The 17,558-nt window shown below is 52.6% G+C and overlaps 1 protein-coding gene across 1 annotated transcript in view; it reads right to left on the bottom strand.

Moving 5' to 3' along the window:
• Positions 1-7,933: 7,933 nt before the first annotated feature.
• MTCH2 (mitochondrial carrier 2) overlaps positions 7,934-17,558 on the bottom strand; it is a 28,119-nt gene continuing 18,494 nt past the window's right edge. Inside the window, exons 11-13 of the mRNA XM_077286690.1 lie at positions 9,975-10,042; positions 9,061-9,136; positions 7,934-8,155 (exon numbers count right to left, since the gene is read on the bottom strand). Of these exons, the coding sequence (XP_077142805.1) occupies positions 8,069-8,155; positions 9,061-9,136; positions 9,975-10,042 (231 nt within the window). The 3' untranslated portion in view covers positions 7,934-8,068. The remainder of the gene's footprint in view (positions 8,156-9,060; positions 9,137-9,974; positions 10,043-17,558) is intronic.

Here is a 17,558-nt window from a genome sequence, read left to right as displayed (position 1 = left end):
CGGAGCAATGATGGCCACCCCTGTCACAGTCCCGTGGGTCACGGAGCAATGATGGCCGCCCTGTCACAGTCCCATGGGTCACCAGAGCAATGATGACCACCCTGTCACAGTCCCGTGGGTCATGGAGGAATCATGGTTGCCCTGTCACGGTCCCGTGGGTCACCAGAACAATGATGGCCGCCCTGTCACAGTCCAGTGTGTCATGGAGCAATGATGGCCGCCCTGTCACAGTCCCATGGGTCACCAGAGCAATGATGGCCACCCTGTCACAGTCCCGTGTGTCATGGAGGAATCATGGCCGCCCTGTCACAGTCCCGTGGGTTACCAGAGCAATGATGGCCGCCTTGTCACAGTCCCATGGGTCACCAGAGGAATGATGGCCACCCTGTCACAGTCCCGTGTGTCATGGAGGAATCATGGTTCCCCTGTCACGGTCACATGGGTCACCAGAGCAATGATGGCCGCCCTGTCACAGTCCCGTGGGTCATGGAGGAATCATGGTTGCCCTGTCACGGTCCCGTGGGTCACCAGTGCAATGATGGCTGCCCTGTCACAGTCCGTGGGTCACCAGAGCAATGATGGCAGCCTTGTCACAGTCCGTGGGTCACCAGAGCAATGATGGCCGCCTTGTCACAGTACCATGGGTCACCAGAGCAATGATGGCCGCCCTGTCACAGTCCCGTGGGTCATGGAAGAATCATGGTTGCCCTGTCACATGGGTCACCAGAGCAATGATGGCTGCCCTGTCACGGTCCCGTGGGTCACAGAGAAATCATGGCCGCCCTGTCACGGTCCTGTGGGTCATGGAGGAATCATGGCTGCCCTGTCACAGTCCCGTGGGTCATGGAGGAATCATGGCCACCCTGTCACAGTCCCGTGGGTCACCAGAGCAATGATGGCCGCCCTGTCACAGTCCCATGGGTCACCAGAGCAATGATGGCCACCCTGTCACAGTCCCGTGGGTCATGGAAGAATCATGGTTGCCCTGTCACATGGGTCACCAGAGCAATGATGGCTGCCCTGTCACGGTCCCGTGGGTCACAGAGAAATCATGGCCGCCCTGTCACGGTCCTGTGGGTCATGGAGGAATCATGGCTGCCCTGTCACAGTCCCGTGGGTCATGGAGGAATCATGGCCACCCTGTCACAGTCCCGTGGGTCACCAGAGCAATGATGGCCACCCTGTCACAGTCCTGTGGGCCATGGAGGAATCATGGCCACCCTGTCACAGTCCCGTGGGTCACCAGAGCAATGATGGCCGCCCTGTCACAGTCCCATGGGTCACCAGAGCAATGATGGCCACCCTGTCACAGTCCCGTGTGTCATGGAGGAATCATGGCCGCCCTGTCACAGTCCCGTGGGTCACCAGAGCAATGATGGCCACCCTGTCACAGTCCCGTGGGTCACGGAGGAATCATGGCAGCCATTTCACGGTCACATGGGTCACCAGAGCAATGATAGCTGCCCTGTCACGGTCCCGTGGGTCACCAGAGCAATGATGGCCACCCTGTCACGGTCCCGTGGGTCATGGAGGAATCATGGCTGCCCTGTCACGGTCACATGGGTCCTCAGAGCAATGATGGCTGCCCTGTCAGTTCCGTGGGTCATGGAGGAATCATGGCTGCCCTGTCACGGTCACATGGGTCTCCAGAGCAATGATAGCTGCCCTGTCACAGTCCCGTGGGTCATGGAGGAATCATGGCTGCCCTGTCACGGTCACATGGGTCACCAGAGCAATGATGGCCACCCTGTCACGGTCCCGTGGGTCACCAGAGCAATGATGGCCGCCTTGTCACAGTCCCATGGGTCACCAGAGCAATGATGGCAGCCCTGTCACAATCCCATGGGTCATGGAGGAATCATGGTTGCCCTGTCACGGTCCCGTGGGTCTCCAGAGCAATGATAGCCGCCCTGTCACAGTCCCGTTTAGTCATGGAGGAATCATGGCCACCCTGTCACCGTCCCGTGGGTCACCAGAGCAATGATGGCCACCCTGTCAGAGTCCTGTGGGTCATGGAGGAATCATGGCTGCCCTGTCACGTGGGTCATGTAGGAATCATGGCCGCCATGTCACAGTCCTGTGGATCATGGAGGAATCATGGTTGCCCTGTAACGGTCCCGTGGGTCACCAGAGCAATGATGGCCGCCCTGTCACAGTCCGTGGGTCACCAGAGCAATGATGGCCGCCTTGTCACAGTCCGTGGGTCACCAGAGCAATGATGGCCGCCTTGTCACAGTCCCATGGGTCACCAGAGCAATGATGGCCGCCCTGTCACAGTCCCGTGGATCATGGAATCATGGTTGCCCTGTCACATGGGTCACCAGAGCAATGATGGCCGCCCTGTCACGGTCCTGTGGGTCATGGAGGGATCATGGCTGCCCTGTCACGGTCCCGTGGGTCATGGAGGAATCATGGCCACCCTGTCACAGTCCCGTGGGTCACCAGAGCAATGATGGCCACCCTGTCACAGTCCTGTGGGCCATGGAGGAATCATGGCTGCCCTGTCACGGTCCCGTGGGTCGCCAGAGCAATGATGGCCACCCTGTCACAGTCCCGTGGGTCATGGAGGAATCATGGCTGCCCTGTCACGGTCCCGTGGGTCACAGAGGAATCATGGCCACCCTGTCACGGTCCCGTGGGTCACGGAGCAATGATGGCCACCCCTGTCACAGTCCCGTGGGTCACGGAGCAATGATGGCCGCCCTGTCACAGTCCCATGGGTCACCAGAGCAATGATGACCACCCTGTCACAGTCCCGTGGGTCATGGAGGAATCATGGTTGCCCTGTCACGGTCCCGTGGGTCACCAGAACAATGATGGCCGCCCTGTCACAGTCCAGTGTGTCATGGAGCAATGATGGCCGCCCTGTCACAGTCCCATGGGTCACCAGAGCAATGATGGCCACCCTGTCACAGTCCCGTGTGTCATGGAGGAATCATGGCCGCCCTGTCACAGTCCCGTGGGTCACCAGAGCAATGATGGCCGCCTTGTCACAGTCCCATGGGTCACCAGAGCAATGATGGCCACCCTGTCACAGTCCCGTGTGTCATGGAGGAATCATGGTTCCCCTGTCACGGTCACATGGGTCACCAGAGCAATGATGGCCGCCCTGTCACAGTCCCGTGGGTCATGGAGGAATCATGGTTGCCCTGTCACGGTCCCGTGGGTCACCAGTGCAATGATGGCTGCCCTGTCACAGTCCGTGGGTCACCAGAGCAATGATGGCAGCCTTGTCACAGTCCGTGGGTCACCAGAGCAATGATGGCCGCCTTGTCACAGTCCCGTGGGTCATGGAAGAATCATGGTTGCCCTGTCACATGGGTCACCAGAGCAATGATGGCTGCCCTGTCACGGTCCCGTGGGTCACAGAGAAATCATGGCCGCCCTGTCACGGTCCTGTGGGTCATGGAGGAATCATGGCTGCCCTGTCACAGTCCCGTGGGTCATGGAGGAATCATGGCCACCCTGTCACAGTCCCGTGGGTCACCAGAGCAATGATGGCCGCCCTGTCACAGTCCCATGGGTCACCAGAGCAATGATGGCCGCCCTGTCACAGTCCCGTGTGTCATGGAGGAATCATGGCCGTCCTGTCACAGTCCCGTGGGTCACCAGAGCAATGATGGCCGCCCTGTCACAGTCCCGTGGGTCATGGAGGAATCATGGTTCCCCTGTCACGGTCACATGGGTCACCAGAGCAATGATGGCTGCCCTGTCACGGTCCCGTGGGTCACAGAGAAATCATGGCCGCCCTGTCACGGTCCTGTGGGTCATGGAGGAATCATGGCTGCCCTGTCACAGTCCCGTGGGTCATGGAGTTATCATGGCCACCCTGTCACAGTCCCGTGGGTCACGGAGGAATCATGGCAGCCATTTCACGGTCACATGGGTCACCAGAGCAATGATAGCTGCCCTGTCACGGTCCCGTGGGTCACCAGAGCAATGATGGCCACCCTGTCACGGTCCCGTGGGTCATGGAGGAATCATGGCTGCCCTGTCACGGTCACATGGGTCCTCAGAGCAATGATGGCTGCCCTGTCAGTTCCGTGGGTCATGGAGGAATCATGGCTGCCCTGTCACGGTCACATGGGTCTCCAGAGCAATGATAGCTGCCCTGTCACAGTCCCGTGGGTCATGGAGGAATCATGGCTGCCCTGTCACGGTCACATGGGTCACCAGAGCAATGATGGCCACCCTGTCACGGTCCCGTGGGTCACCAGAGCAATGATGGCCGCCTTGTCACAGTTCCATGGGTCACCAGAGCAATGATGGCAGCCCTGTCACAATCCCATGGGTCATGGAGGAATCATGGTTGCCCTGTCATGGTCCCGTGGGTCTCCAGAGCAATGATAGCCGCCCTGTCACAGTCCCGTGGGTCATGGAGGAATCATGGCCACCCTGTCACCGTCCCGTGGGTCACCAGAGCAATGATGGCCACCCTGTCAGAGTCCTGTGGGTCATGGAGGAATCATGGCTGCCCTGTCACGTGGGTCATGTAGGAATCATGGCCGCCATGTCACAGTCCTGTGGATCATGGAGGAATCATGGTTGCCCTGTAACGGTCCCGTGGGTCACCAGAGCAATGATGGCTGCCCTGTCACAGTCCGTGGGTCACCAGAGCAATGATGGCCGCCTTGTCACAGTCCGTGGGTCACCAGAGCAATGATGGCCGCCTTGTCACAGTCCCATGGGTCACCAGAGCAATGATGGCCGCCCTGTCACAGTCCCGTGGATCATGGAATCATGGTTGCCCTGTCACATGGGTCACCAGAGCAATGATGGCCGCCCTGTCACGGTCCTGTGGGTCATGGAGGGATCATGGCTGCCCTGTCACGGTCCCGTGGGTCATGGAGGAATCATGGCCACCCTGTCACAGTCCCGTGGGTCACCAGAGCAATGATGGCCACCCTGTCACAGTCCTGTGGGCCATGGAGGAATCATGGCTGCCCTGTCACGGTCCCGTGGGTCGCCAGAGCAATGATGGCCACCCTGTCACAGTCCCGTGGGTCATGGAGGAATCATGGCTGCCCTGTCACGGTCCCGTGGGTCACAGAGGAATCATGGCCACCCTGTCACGGTCCCGTGGGTCACGGAGCAATGATGGCCACCCCTGTCACAGTCCCGTGGGTCACGGAGCAATGATGGCCGCCCTGTCACAGTCCCATGGGTCACCAGAGCAATGATGACCACCCTGTCACAGTCCCGTGGGTCATGGAGGAATCATGGTTGCCCTGTCACGGTCCCGTGGGTCACCAGAACAATGATGGCCGCCCTGTCACAGTCCAGTGTGTCATGGAGCAATGATGGCCGCCCTGTCACAGTCCCATGGGTCACCAGAGCAATGATGGCCACCCTGTCACAGTCCCGTGTGTCATGGAGGAATCATGGCCGCCCTGTCACAGTCCCGTGGGTTACCAGAGCAATGATGGCCGCCTTGTCACAGTCCCATGGGTCACCAAAGCAATGATGGCCACCCTGTCACAGTCCCGTGTGTCATGGAGGAATCATGGTTCCCCTGTCACGGTCACATGGGTCACCAGAGCAATGATGGCCGCCCTGTCACGGTCCTGTGGGTCATGGAGCAATGATGGCCGCCCTGTCACGGTCACATGGATCACCAGAGCAATGATGGCCACCCTGTCACGGTCACATGGATCACCAGAGCAATGATGGCTGCCCTGTCACAGTCCCGTGGGTCATGGAGGAATCATGGCTGCCCTGTCACAGTCCCGTGGGTCATGGAGTTATCATGGCCACCCTGTCACAGTCCCGTGGGTCACCAGAGCAATGATGGCCGCCCTGTCACAGTCCCATGGGTCACCAGAGCAATGATGGCCACCCTGTCACAGTCCCGTGTGTCATGGAGGAATCATGGCCGCCCTGTCACAGTCCCGTGGGTCACCAGAGCAATGATGGCCGCCTTGTCACAGTCCCATGGGTCACCAGAGCAATGATGGCCGCCCTGTCACGGTCCTGTGGGTCATGGAGCAATGATGGCCGCCCTGTCACAGTCCCATGGGTCACCAGAGCAATGATGGCCACCCTGTCACGGTCACATGGATCACCAGAGCAATGATGGCTGCCCTGTCACAGTCCCGTGGGTCATAGAGGAATCATGGCTGCCCTGTCACGGTCACATGGGTCACCAGAGCAATGATGGCCACCCTGTCACAGTCCCGTGGGTCATGGAGGAATCATGGCAGCCATTTCACGGTCACATGGGTCACCAGAGCAATGATGGCTGCCCTGTCACGGTCCCGTGGGTCACCAGAGCAATGATGGCCGCCCTGTCACAGTCCCGTGGGTCATGGAGGAATCATGGCTGCCCTGTCACGGTCACATGGGTCACCAGAGCAATGATAGCCGCCCTGTCACAGTCCCGTGGGTCATGGAGGAATCATGGCTGCCCTGTCACGGTCACATGGGTCACCAGAGCAATGATGGCCACCCTGTCACGGTCCCGTGGGTCACGGAGTAATGATGGCTGCCCTGTCACGGTCCCGTGAGTCACCAGAGCAATGATGGCCGCCTTGTCACAGTCCCATGGGTCACCAGAGCAATGATAGCCGCCCTGTCACAGTCCCGTGGGTCATGGAGGAATCATGGCCACCCTGTCACAGTCCCATGGGTCACCAGAGCAATGATGGCCACCCTGTCACAGTCCTGTGGGTCATGGAGGAATCATGGCTGCCCTGTCATGGTCCCGTGGGTCACCAGAGCAATGATGGCTGCCCTGTCACAGTCCCATGGGTCACCAGAGCAATGATGGCCACCCTGTCACAGTCCTGTGGGTCATGTAGGAATCATGGCCGCCATGTCACAGTCCTGTGGGTCATGGAGGAATCATGGCTGCCCTGTCACGTGGGTCATGTAGGAATCATGGCCGCCATGTCACAGTCCCATGGGTCATGGAGGAATCATGGTTGCCCTGTCACGGTCCCGTGGGTCACCAGAGTAATGATGGCTGCCCTGTCACAGTCCTGTGGGTCACCAGAGCAATGATGGCCACCCTGTCACAGTCCTGTGGGTCATGGAGGAATCATGGTTGCCCTGTCACGTGGGTCAGGTAGGAATCATGGCCGCCATGTCACAGTCCCATGGGTCATGGAGGAATCATGGTTGCCCTGTCACGGTCCCGTGGGTCACCAGAGCAATGATGGCTGCCCTGTCACAATCCGTGGGTCAGCAGAGCAATGATAGCCTCCCTGTCACAGTCCCGTGGGTCATGTAGGAATCATGGCCGCCATGTCACAGTCCCGTGGGTCACGGAGCAGTGATGGCCGCCCTGTCACGGTCCCGTGGGTCACCAGAGCAATGATGGCTGCCCTGTCACAGTCCCGTGGGTTACCAGAGCAATGATGGCCGCCTTGTCACAGTCCGTGGGTCACCAGAGCAATGATGGCCTCCTTGTCACAGTCCCATGGGTCACCAGAGCAATGATGGCTACCCTGTCACGGTCCCGTGGGTCACAGAGGAATCATGGCCGCCCTGTCACGGTCCCGTGGGTCACCAGAGCAACGATGGCCACCCTGTCACAGTCCCGTGGGTCATGGAGGAATCATGGCTGTCCTGTCACGGTCACATGGGTCACCAGAGCAATGATGGCTGCCCTGTCACGGTCCCGTGGGTCACGGAGCAATGATGGCCGCCCTGTCATGGTCCAGTGGGTCACCAGAGCAATGATGGCTGCCCTGTCACGGGCCCGTGGGTCACCAGAGAAATGATGGCCGCCTTGTCACAGTCCCATAGGTCACCAGAGCAATGATGGCCGCCCTGTCACTGTCCCGTGGGTCTCGGAGCAATGATGGCCGCCCTGTCACAGTCCCGTGGGTCACGGAGCAATGATGGCCACCCTGTCACAGTCCCGTGGGTCACAGAGCAATGATGGCCGCCCTGTCACAGTCCCGTGGGTCACGGAGGAATCATGGCAGCTCTATCATGGTTTTGATCTGTACATAATGAATGTTTATTAAAAAGGAAAATCATATTGAATCGTAAACAAAATGTGTACAAATTAAACTCTCCCCGATCCCCCGAAGAGCGAAACGCGGCGGTGCAGGCAGGGGTCACTTTAATAAAATCTCTTCTGTTCATAGACGTAGCTCTTTCCAGCAGGAACTTTGCGGAAAAACAGGCTGTTTCCCCGATTTGCGTTTCCCTAAAAAACAACAATAAAGGTCATCAGCACGAATATACATCCCGCAGTACATGGAAGCCCCGAAGTATATGGAAGCCCCCCCATTCCACCCCCGAGGTACACAGACGCCCCCTGAGTACACAGATACGCCCCCCATATTTTGGGTGAGGAGACTGACACCTCTGATGACTTTTTTAATATTTTAGCGCAGATTATTTTAGCTACAAATATTTTTTCTGATAATGTTTCCTTACAGATGTTGTGGTTCTTCTTCTACATCCTCTTAGTATCACACTGCAGTCGTCCATCAGACCTTTCTCCATCTTAACCTGAACCATCTTGTAGCTGATTTTCAGAAGGCAGAAGTGTTACAGAGAACGAGCTCGCTGACCGATCACTGGTATCTCATTCTTCAGTCTATGTACAGTGATACATAGAGGATGCAGAAGAGAAATGCTATCAAATCTGTCATGATTTGGAAAACAGACTTTTTTTTTTTAGCCACAATCGCATAAGGAAGTTCTTCAGGCTCTAAAACAAAACTCATCAGCAAAGGCGGCGTAAAAATAATAAAATCTGGTACTAATCTGGTATTAAACTGGAATAGAAAGGGTCCCATCCCTGAATTAACTGACCGCTGCTTTCTGTGATTGGCTGCAGTGCTGATGTGCTGCCCCAGTTATTTTGCCCACTGCAGCCAATCACGGGCTACAGCAGTCCTGTGACCGAAGAACGAGATCTCATCACTTCTGGTCCCGGCGCAGACCACAGGAGCCGTCCCAAGAACAAAAAGGTCGGGCATGCTGAAATCAAACTACCCAATCCTCATCTCCCCTGACATTACTCCAGGGGTAGAATACACGACAAAATGTTTCTGGGGCCTGAAGGCAAAAGCCAAGAAAATAAAACCCAAAATATGTGATTACCTCTTTGCTGAGCTGACTCCAGCAATCCATCCAGGAAGAGTACACGGGGGCGTAGGGGAGGCAGCCGCCAGCGAGCCTGTGAACCGCAAGCATCGGTCCATTACAAGGCGCACGCAGCCGAGCCGCCGGAGGATAACCCTGCAGAGCATGCACCCCCCCATACAGAGCATGCATCTCCCAGCAGAGCATGCACCCCCCATACAGAGCATGCACCCCCAATACAGAGCATGCACCCCCCCCCCATACAGAGCATGCTCCCCCCTTTCACAGCATACTCACCTGCAGGGGATAACCCCCACAGGGCATGCTCCCCCCACAAGTTGGATAAACAACAAAGAGCATTCTCCCCCCACAGTATGCACCCTCTGCAGATGGATAAACCCTGCAGAGCATATTTCCTGTGCTCGCTCTGCAGAGGATAACCCAGAAGGGCATGCTCCCCTCACAGAGAATAACCCCACAGTGCATGCTCCCCTCACAGAGAATAACCCCACAGGGCATGCCCCCCATCACAGAGAATAACCTCCCACAGGATCTTGATCCCTCCGCAGGGCACACTCTCCACAGAGATGGATAAACCCGGTAGAGGATAACCTTACAGGGCATGCTCTGTCCCCGCAGAGGACTAAACCCCGCAGACCATGTTCCTCCCGCAGAGGGATAAACCCCGCAGACCATGCTCCCCTCGCAGAGGGATAAACCCCGCAGACCATGCTCCCCTCGCAGAGGGATAAACCCCGCAGACCATGCTCCCCTCGCAGAGGGATAAACCGCGCAGACCATGCTCCCCCCGCAGAGGAATAAACCCCGCAGACTATGCTCCCCCCACAGAGGAATAAACCCCACAGACCATGCTCCCCCCACAGACCATGCTCCCCCCACAGACCATGCTCCCCCCTGCAGAGCATACTCACCCGCAGTTGTTCACAGCCATCAGGTTTGACACTAGGACAAATGGATATGTCAGCATGCTGGCCAGGAACTGCAGAGACAAGACCATGGAGAAGAGAAAGTCGCCCTTGTAACTGCCGGACATTACAGATGAGCGTGTTGACTCGCAGGACCCTGGTCAAGGGATCATGTCACTTGTCCATGGCTGCAGGATGGGACCCTTACAAAGTTCCTGCACCCATCTGCCGGAATCCACAGCTCCACTTTCAATTTACCACCCTGACGTGACACCAGTGTTGAGTCATCACAACAAGCCGGCTAATCGAAAGGAGCCATAGGTTCCCGTAGGAGGGAGTTCAAAGGGCTCCATCGAGCAGCCGCAGACTACTGACATTACAGCTAAACGCAGAACTCACAATAAATCAGGACATTAATGACCTCAGCGATGTAGAAGCTCAGGATATACAGTGGGTACGGAAAGTATTCAGACCCCTTTACATTTTTCACTCTGTTTCATTGCAGCCATTTGGTAAATTCTATAAAGTTCATTTTTTTTCTCATTAACGTTCACTCTGCACCCCATCTTGGCTGATAAAATTACTACATTATTTTTTTTAGCAAATTTATTAAAAAATAAAAACTGAAATATCTCATGGTCATAAGTCTTCAGCCCCTTTGCTCAGTATTGAGGAGAAGACCCTTTTTGAGCCCGTACAGCCATGAGTCTTCTTGGGAATGATACCACAAGTTTTTCCCCCCTGGATTTGGGGATCCTCGGCCATTCTTCCTTGCAGATCCTCTCCAGGTCCATCAGGTTGGATGGTGAACGTTGGTGGACGCCATTTTCAGGTCTCTCCAGAGATGCTCCATTGGGTTTAGGTCAGGGCTCTGGCTGGGCCGGTCAAGAATGGTCACAGAGTTGTTCTGAAGTCGCTCCTTTGTTATTTTAGCTGTGTAATTAGGGTTATTGTCTTGTTGGAAGGTAAAACTTTGGCAAAGTCTGAGGTCCAGAGCACTCTGGAAGAGGTTTTCATTCAGGACATCTCTGTACTTTGCCACATTCATGTTTCCTTCAATGACAACCAGTCGTCCTGTCCCTGCAGCTGAAAAACACCCCATAGCATGACGCTGCCACCACCATGTTTCACTGTTGGGATTGTATTGGGCAGATGATGAGCAGGGCCTGGTTTTCTCCACACATACCGCTTAGAATTATCACCAAAAAGGTGTATCTTCCGGGGGGCGTGTCCTAGCTGGCCCTGGCCATGTGAGTGGACACAGGGAAGAGCGCTCCCGCTGCTAAAGGGACAAATATCCTGTGCAAACGCTGATTACCGGTCTCTTTTGCCACAAACCAGTTAGCTGAAGGTCTGGGGAGCAAAGCGGTGCTGAGTGGTGGATCCGGCATCAGAAGCAATGACCAGACGGCGGCAGAAGGATGCAGGTGCTGGCGATGCAGGAGCCAGCCAAGATGGCGCCGAGGTCAGAGAAGAAGCTGACAGGGAGAACGCCGCATGTCAACGGCGTATGGAGGTGGCGGCGAAGCTTCAACAGTATGCCAGAGTGGAAGCTGCGGAAGAGGCAGAGCAAGGAACCGGAGCTGGAGCTGATAAGGAGGAGGAGGATACAGTCCTGGCTGCAAAGCATGAGGTACAGAGGGCGAAGGAGAGAGGCAGCATGGTGGGGGCAGGAGGGGGGCCTGAAGGCTTAATGCAGAAAGAGGAGCCGACCCTCAGAGACGTTATTGTGCTGATATCCTCGTGCCAGCAATCCTTGAATTCCCTAGCCCTGCAGAAGCAGGAGGTAAAAGGGGACACAGCACAGATTAATGCAGCCCTGCAAAAGATGGACAGACGTATGGGAGCGGTGGAGGAGAGGGTGAGCAGGGCAGAAGACAACATAGTTAAACTGCAAAAAGCTGAGAAAAAGTTCGCCCAAGCAATATCAGAGCTCGCTGCCAAGAATGAGGATCTGGAAAATAGATCCAGAAGGAATAATATACGTATAGTGGGGCTGCCTGAAAAGATTGAGGGGAGGAACCCCACAGAGTTTGTTGAAAGCTGGCTGCTGGAGAAAATTGGGGGCACAGTGCTGACAAAAGTATTTGCTGTTGAAAGAGCACATAGGGTCCCGCCGCAGCCCCCTGCCCCAGGAGCGAATCCCCATACCATGCTTGCCAAAATACTGAACTACAGGGACAGACACATTATCCTCAGAAAGGCTAGAGAAATGGAGGTTCTGATGGCTGGAGGTCAAAAGATTGCTATCTACCCGGATTATTCTGCTGCAGTTCAGAAACAACAGATGAAATTCACTGGGGTTAAGAGACGACTGAGGGAACTAGGAGTGCAATACTCTATGCTGTTCCCCGCAAAGTTGAGACTGGTGGCTTTTGATAAGACCCACTTTTTCCTGACACCAGAGGACGCTACCCAGTGGATTGATACTAATGCGAAAAAACTTAAAGGAAAGGGCGATTGACATCTCGGCGAGATCCGGACGGGAGTTGTTTCTCTGTTGCTGGAGGAGGGATTTGCGTTTAATGGCACATTGGTTAAAGGGTTGAGGAGCTGTTGAGGGCTCGGCTGTGCCATATTGAGTGATTGACCGGAGGGGATAGTAACGATTAATAAGTATGGGGGACGTGGGTTATGCTGGGTACTGCAAATTGGTTTGGTAATTTCTCTACATGTTTATTTAACCCCTTCACCCCGAAGCCTGTTTTCACCTAAGTGACAGGGCCAATTTTTACAATTCTGACCACTGTCACTTTATGAGGTCATAACTCTGAAACGCTTCAACGGATCCTGGTGATTCTGACATTGTTTTCTCGTGACATATTGTACTTCATGATAGTGGTAAAACTTCTTCGATATGACTTGCATTTATTTGTGGAAAAAACAAAAATTTGTCGAAAATTATGAAAATGTAGCAATTTTCAAACTTTTAGTTTTTATGCCCTTAAATTAGAGAGTTATATCACATATTATAGGTAATAAACAACATTTACCACATGTCTGCTTTACATCAGCACAATTTTGGAAACAATTTTTTTTTGTTAGGGAGTTATAAGGGTTAAAAGTTGACCAGCGATTTCTCATTTTTGCAACAAAATTTGCAAAACCATTTTTTTTACGGACCACCTCACACTTGAAGTGACTTTGAGGGGTCTATATGACAGAAAATGCCCAAAAGTGACACCATTCTAAAAACTTCACCCCTCAAGGTACTCAAAACCACATTCAAAAAGTTTATTAACCCCTCAGGTGCTTCACAGGAATTTTTGGAATGTTTAAAAAAAATTGAACATTTAACTTTTTTTTCACAAAATTTTTACTTCAGATCCAATTTGTTTTATTTTCCCAAGGGTAACAGGATAAATTGGACCTCAAAAGTTGTTGTGCAATTTGTCCTAAGTACGCTGATACTTCATATATGGGGATAAGCCACTGTTTGAGCACATGGCAGAGCTCAGAAGGGAAGGAGCGCCGTTTGACTTTTCAATGCAAAATTGGCTGGAATTGAGATCGGAATCCATGTCGCCTTTGGAGAGCCCCTGACATGCCTAAACAGTGGAAACCCCCCACAATGGACCCCATTTTGGAAAGAAGACCCCCTAAGGAACTTATCTACATGTGTGGTGAGCACTTTTAACCCCCAACTGTTTCACTAAAGCTTAGAATGTAGCGCTGTGAAAATTAAAAAAATCATTTTTTCTTTCCACAAAATGATGTTTCAGCCCGCAATTTTTTTCCCCAAGGGTAACAGGAGAAATTGGACCACAAACGTTGTTATCCAATTTGTCCTGAGTACGCTGATACCCCATATATGGGGGGGAACCACTGTTTGGGCACACGGCAGAGCTCGGAAGGGAAAGAGCGCCGTTTGAAATGCAGACTTAGATGGATTGGTCTGCAGGCGTCATGTTGCATTTGCAGAGCCCCTGATGTACCTAAACAGTAGAAACCCCCCAAAAGTGACCCCATATTGGAAACTAGACCCCCCAAGGAACTTATCTAGATGTGTTGTGAGAACTTTGAACCAACAAGTGTTTCACTACAGGTTATAACGCAGAGCCGTGAAAATAAAAAATCCTTTTTTTTCCACGAAAATGATATTTTAGCCCCCACGTTTTTATTTTCCCAAGGGTAACAGGACAAATTGGACCCCAAAAGTTGTTGTTCAACTTGTCCGTTGAACGCTGATACCCCATATGTTGGGGGGGACCACTGTTTGGGCGCACAGGAGAACGCGGAAGGGAAGGAGCACTGTTTTAGTTTTTCAAAGCAGAATTGGCTGGAATTGAGATCGGACGCCATGTCGCGTTTGGAGAGCCCCTGATGTGCCTAAACAGTGGAAACCCCCAATTCTAACTGAAATCCTAACCCCAACCTTAACCCCAGCCCTAACCCTAGCCCTAACCCCAACCCCAACCCTAACCCTAGCCCTAACCCTAACCCTAACCCTAACCCTAACCCTAGCCCTAACCCTAGCCCTAATGGGAAAATGGAAATACATACTTTTTTTAAAATTGTATTATTTTTCCCTAACTAAGGGGGTGATGAAGGGGGGTTTGATTTACTTTTATAGCGTTTTTTTGGCGGATTTTTATGGTTGGCAGCCATCACACACTAAAAGACGCTTTTTATTACAAAAAATAGTTTTTGCATCACCACATTTTGAGAGCCATAATTTATCCATATTTTGGCCCACAGAGTCATTTGAGATCTTGTTTTTTGCGGGACGAGTTGACGTTTTTATTGGTACCATTTTCGGGCACATGACATTTTTTGATCGCTTTTTATTCCGATTTTTGGGAGGCGGAATGAACAAAAACCAGCAATTCCTGAAATTCTTTTAGGGGGGGGGGCGTTTATACCGTTCCACGTGTGGTAAAATTGATAAAGCAGCTTTATTCTTCAGGTCAGTACGATTACAGCGATACCTCATTTATGTAATTTTTTTATGTTTTGGCGCTTTTACACAATAAAAACTATTTTATATAAAAAAATAATTGTTTTTGCATCGCTTTATTCTGAGAGCTATATTTTTTTTATTTTTCTGTTGATGCTGTATGGCGGCTTTTTTTTTGCGGGACAAGATGACGTTTTCAACGGTACCATGGTTATTTACATCCGTCTTTTTGATCGCGTGTTATTCCACTTTTTGTTCGCCTGTATGATAAAGCGTTGTTTTTTGCCTTTTTTTTGTTTTGCGGTGTTCACTGAAGGGGTTAACTAGTGGGATAGTTTTATAGAGCGGGTCGTTACGGACACGGCGATACCAAATATGTGTACTTTTATTGTTTGTTTTTTTTATTTACAAAAATAAATGGAATTACTGGGAAATGTTTTTTTTTTTTCTTTATTTGGGGATTTTTTTTATTTTATTTTTTTTATGCATTGTATTTATTTATTTTTTTTAACTTTTTACCATTGTCCCAGGGTGCGACATCACTGTTTTAGATCAGATCGTTGATCTGACAGTGTGCAAAGCACTGTGTCAGATCAACGATGTGACAGGCACGTTCCAGAGGCTTGCCGGCGCCTGCTATTAGGAACTCTCAGCAGGCGCCGGCAAGCCAGGTCAGTAAATGACCCGGAAGGAGTCCCGCGGCCATCTTGGATCCGGTGGGAGAGCGCAGGGAGCCCCCGTCCCTGCGCGATCCCCCTCTATGCCGCTGTCACTATTGACAGCGGCATCAGAGGGGTTAAATGCCCGCGATCGGCGATAGCGCCGATCGTGGGCATTGCTGCGGGGTGTCAGCTGTCATATACAGCTGACACCCGCACCCGATCACCGCGGCGCTCAGCGCGAGACCGCGGTGATCGGTCCGCCGTACTAGTACTGCGGCTGGCACAAATGCAGTGCCGGCAGCGCCGTACTAGTACGGCGGATGGCGCGAAGGGGTTAAGTTGGAATGTTGGAAAAAACAAAAATTGTGGGAAATTCGGATTGTTACTGCAGCGGGAGGCGCATGGAGAGGGTTAAGTAAGGGAGAGTGTTCGCAATGGGCAGTGGAGCCCCACTCTTGATGAGAGGAAGAATGTGTTGTATTGGGTGGGTTAGGGGGGCAAGTTGGGAGTTGGTAGGGGGGGTGGGAGGGATTAGACAGCTCATACTTGGAATAGTGGATACTATGAAGGATGATGAGCCGTATGATGGGGGACCGCATTAAAATATTGAGTTGGAATGTAAGAGGCCTAGCGGATAAAACTCGGTGGGCGGCAAGTCTGCAGTATGTTCGAGAACAGAGGGTATCAATGATATGCCTGCTGGAGACACATTTAGTGCGGGAAAAGGTGGATGTATTGAACAGGCGCTGGATACAGAGGGCATACCATTCTACCTTCTCTACGTACTCTAGGGGGGTGTCGGTGTTGGTACCTGTGGGAGTGCAGTATGAAGAGGTGATGGTACAGGAGGATGTGGATGGTCAGTATGTGGTGGTGCAATGCAAAATAAATGGAGTGTTGATGTGTATAGCGGCGATGTATATTCCGCCTCCATACTCAAGTAAGAAAATTAGAGAGGTGCTGGAGAGGGTGGAAAGCTGGGGCCCGATACCATTTCTAATTATTGGGGATCTTAATAATATATGTCATGACTTTTGGGATAAAAATAAAAACTCCCAGAATAGGACAGTGGGACACGTTACTACATTTGGGACTTATATTCGTGAAGTGGGTATGACTGATCTATGGAGAGTTAGGCATGTTGGGGAAAGGGGGTATTCATGTTATTCACCGGCTCATTGTACTCTATCCAGAATTGATTTGGCACTGGGCAACCGTCTGTTGGACATGATGGTAGGGGATGTGAGATATTTGCCTAGGGCCCTCTCGGACCATAGTCCAATTGAGGTGGAGTTTCGACCGATGGGGACACGGGCCGTGAACAGGAGAGAGTGGAAGATTCACCCTAACTGGCTGCACAGTATAGATCTAGATAAGATAAAACGAGAGTTGGTGGAATTTTTTTGAGCTGAATGATGGGAGTGTAGATGCTCTTACTGTATGGGAAGCCATGAAGGCGTACTGTTGTTTAGAGACATTAGTAGATGTAAGCGGAAGTTGAGAGAGGCAGAGAAGGCAGCGATTGACGGGTTGAGGGCAGCGGGCAGCGGAGGATGAGATGGTGACACTGGGTACTCCGTAAGCTGGGAAGAGATTAAAGGCAGCTCAAAGTCATCTGGAAGAAAATTTGCAGGGTAAAGCTGAAAGGAAGCGGGAATTCATGAAGCTGGCTTATTATCAGGAGGGTGAAACTGTAGGTCACATGCTGTCGCTGGTGGCTTCTGCCCAGAGAAGTACTTCGTTTGTCCATTCTCTGGTTTCCGGAAATGGTACGAGTGTCTCAGACTCCAGAGATTTTGGAGGTTTTTGCGGATTTTTACGAGGACCTATATTCCTCTTGGGTGGATGGGACGGTGGGAGACACAATGGCGTTCCTTGAGGGACTGGAGCTCCCGAGGTTGAGTGACGCAGATAGAGAGGGCTTGGAGGCTCCTATCACGGAGGAGTAACTGGGTCGGGCATTACAGTCTATGGCTAATGGGAAGGCGCCTGGAGTAGATGGGTTTCCTGCTGAGATCTATAAACATATGG

This window comes from Ranitomeya variabilis, chromosome 2 (genome assembly GCF_051348905.1).
Source record: "Ranitomeya variabilis isolate aRanVar5 chromosome 2, aRanVar5.hap1, whole genome shotgun sequence".
Lineage (NCBI taxonomy): Eukaryota > Metazoa > Chordata > Amphibia > Anura > Dendrobatidae > Ranitomeya > Ranitomeya variabilis.
The sequence above is the reverse complement of the archived record's forward strand: the minus strand, read 5'-3'. Positions and strand labels throughout refer to the sequence as shown.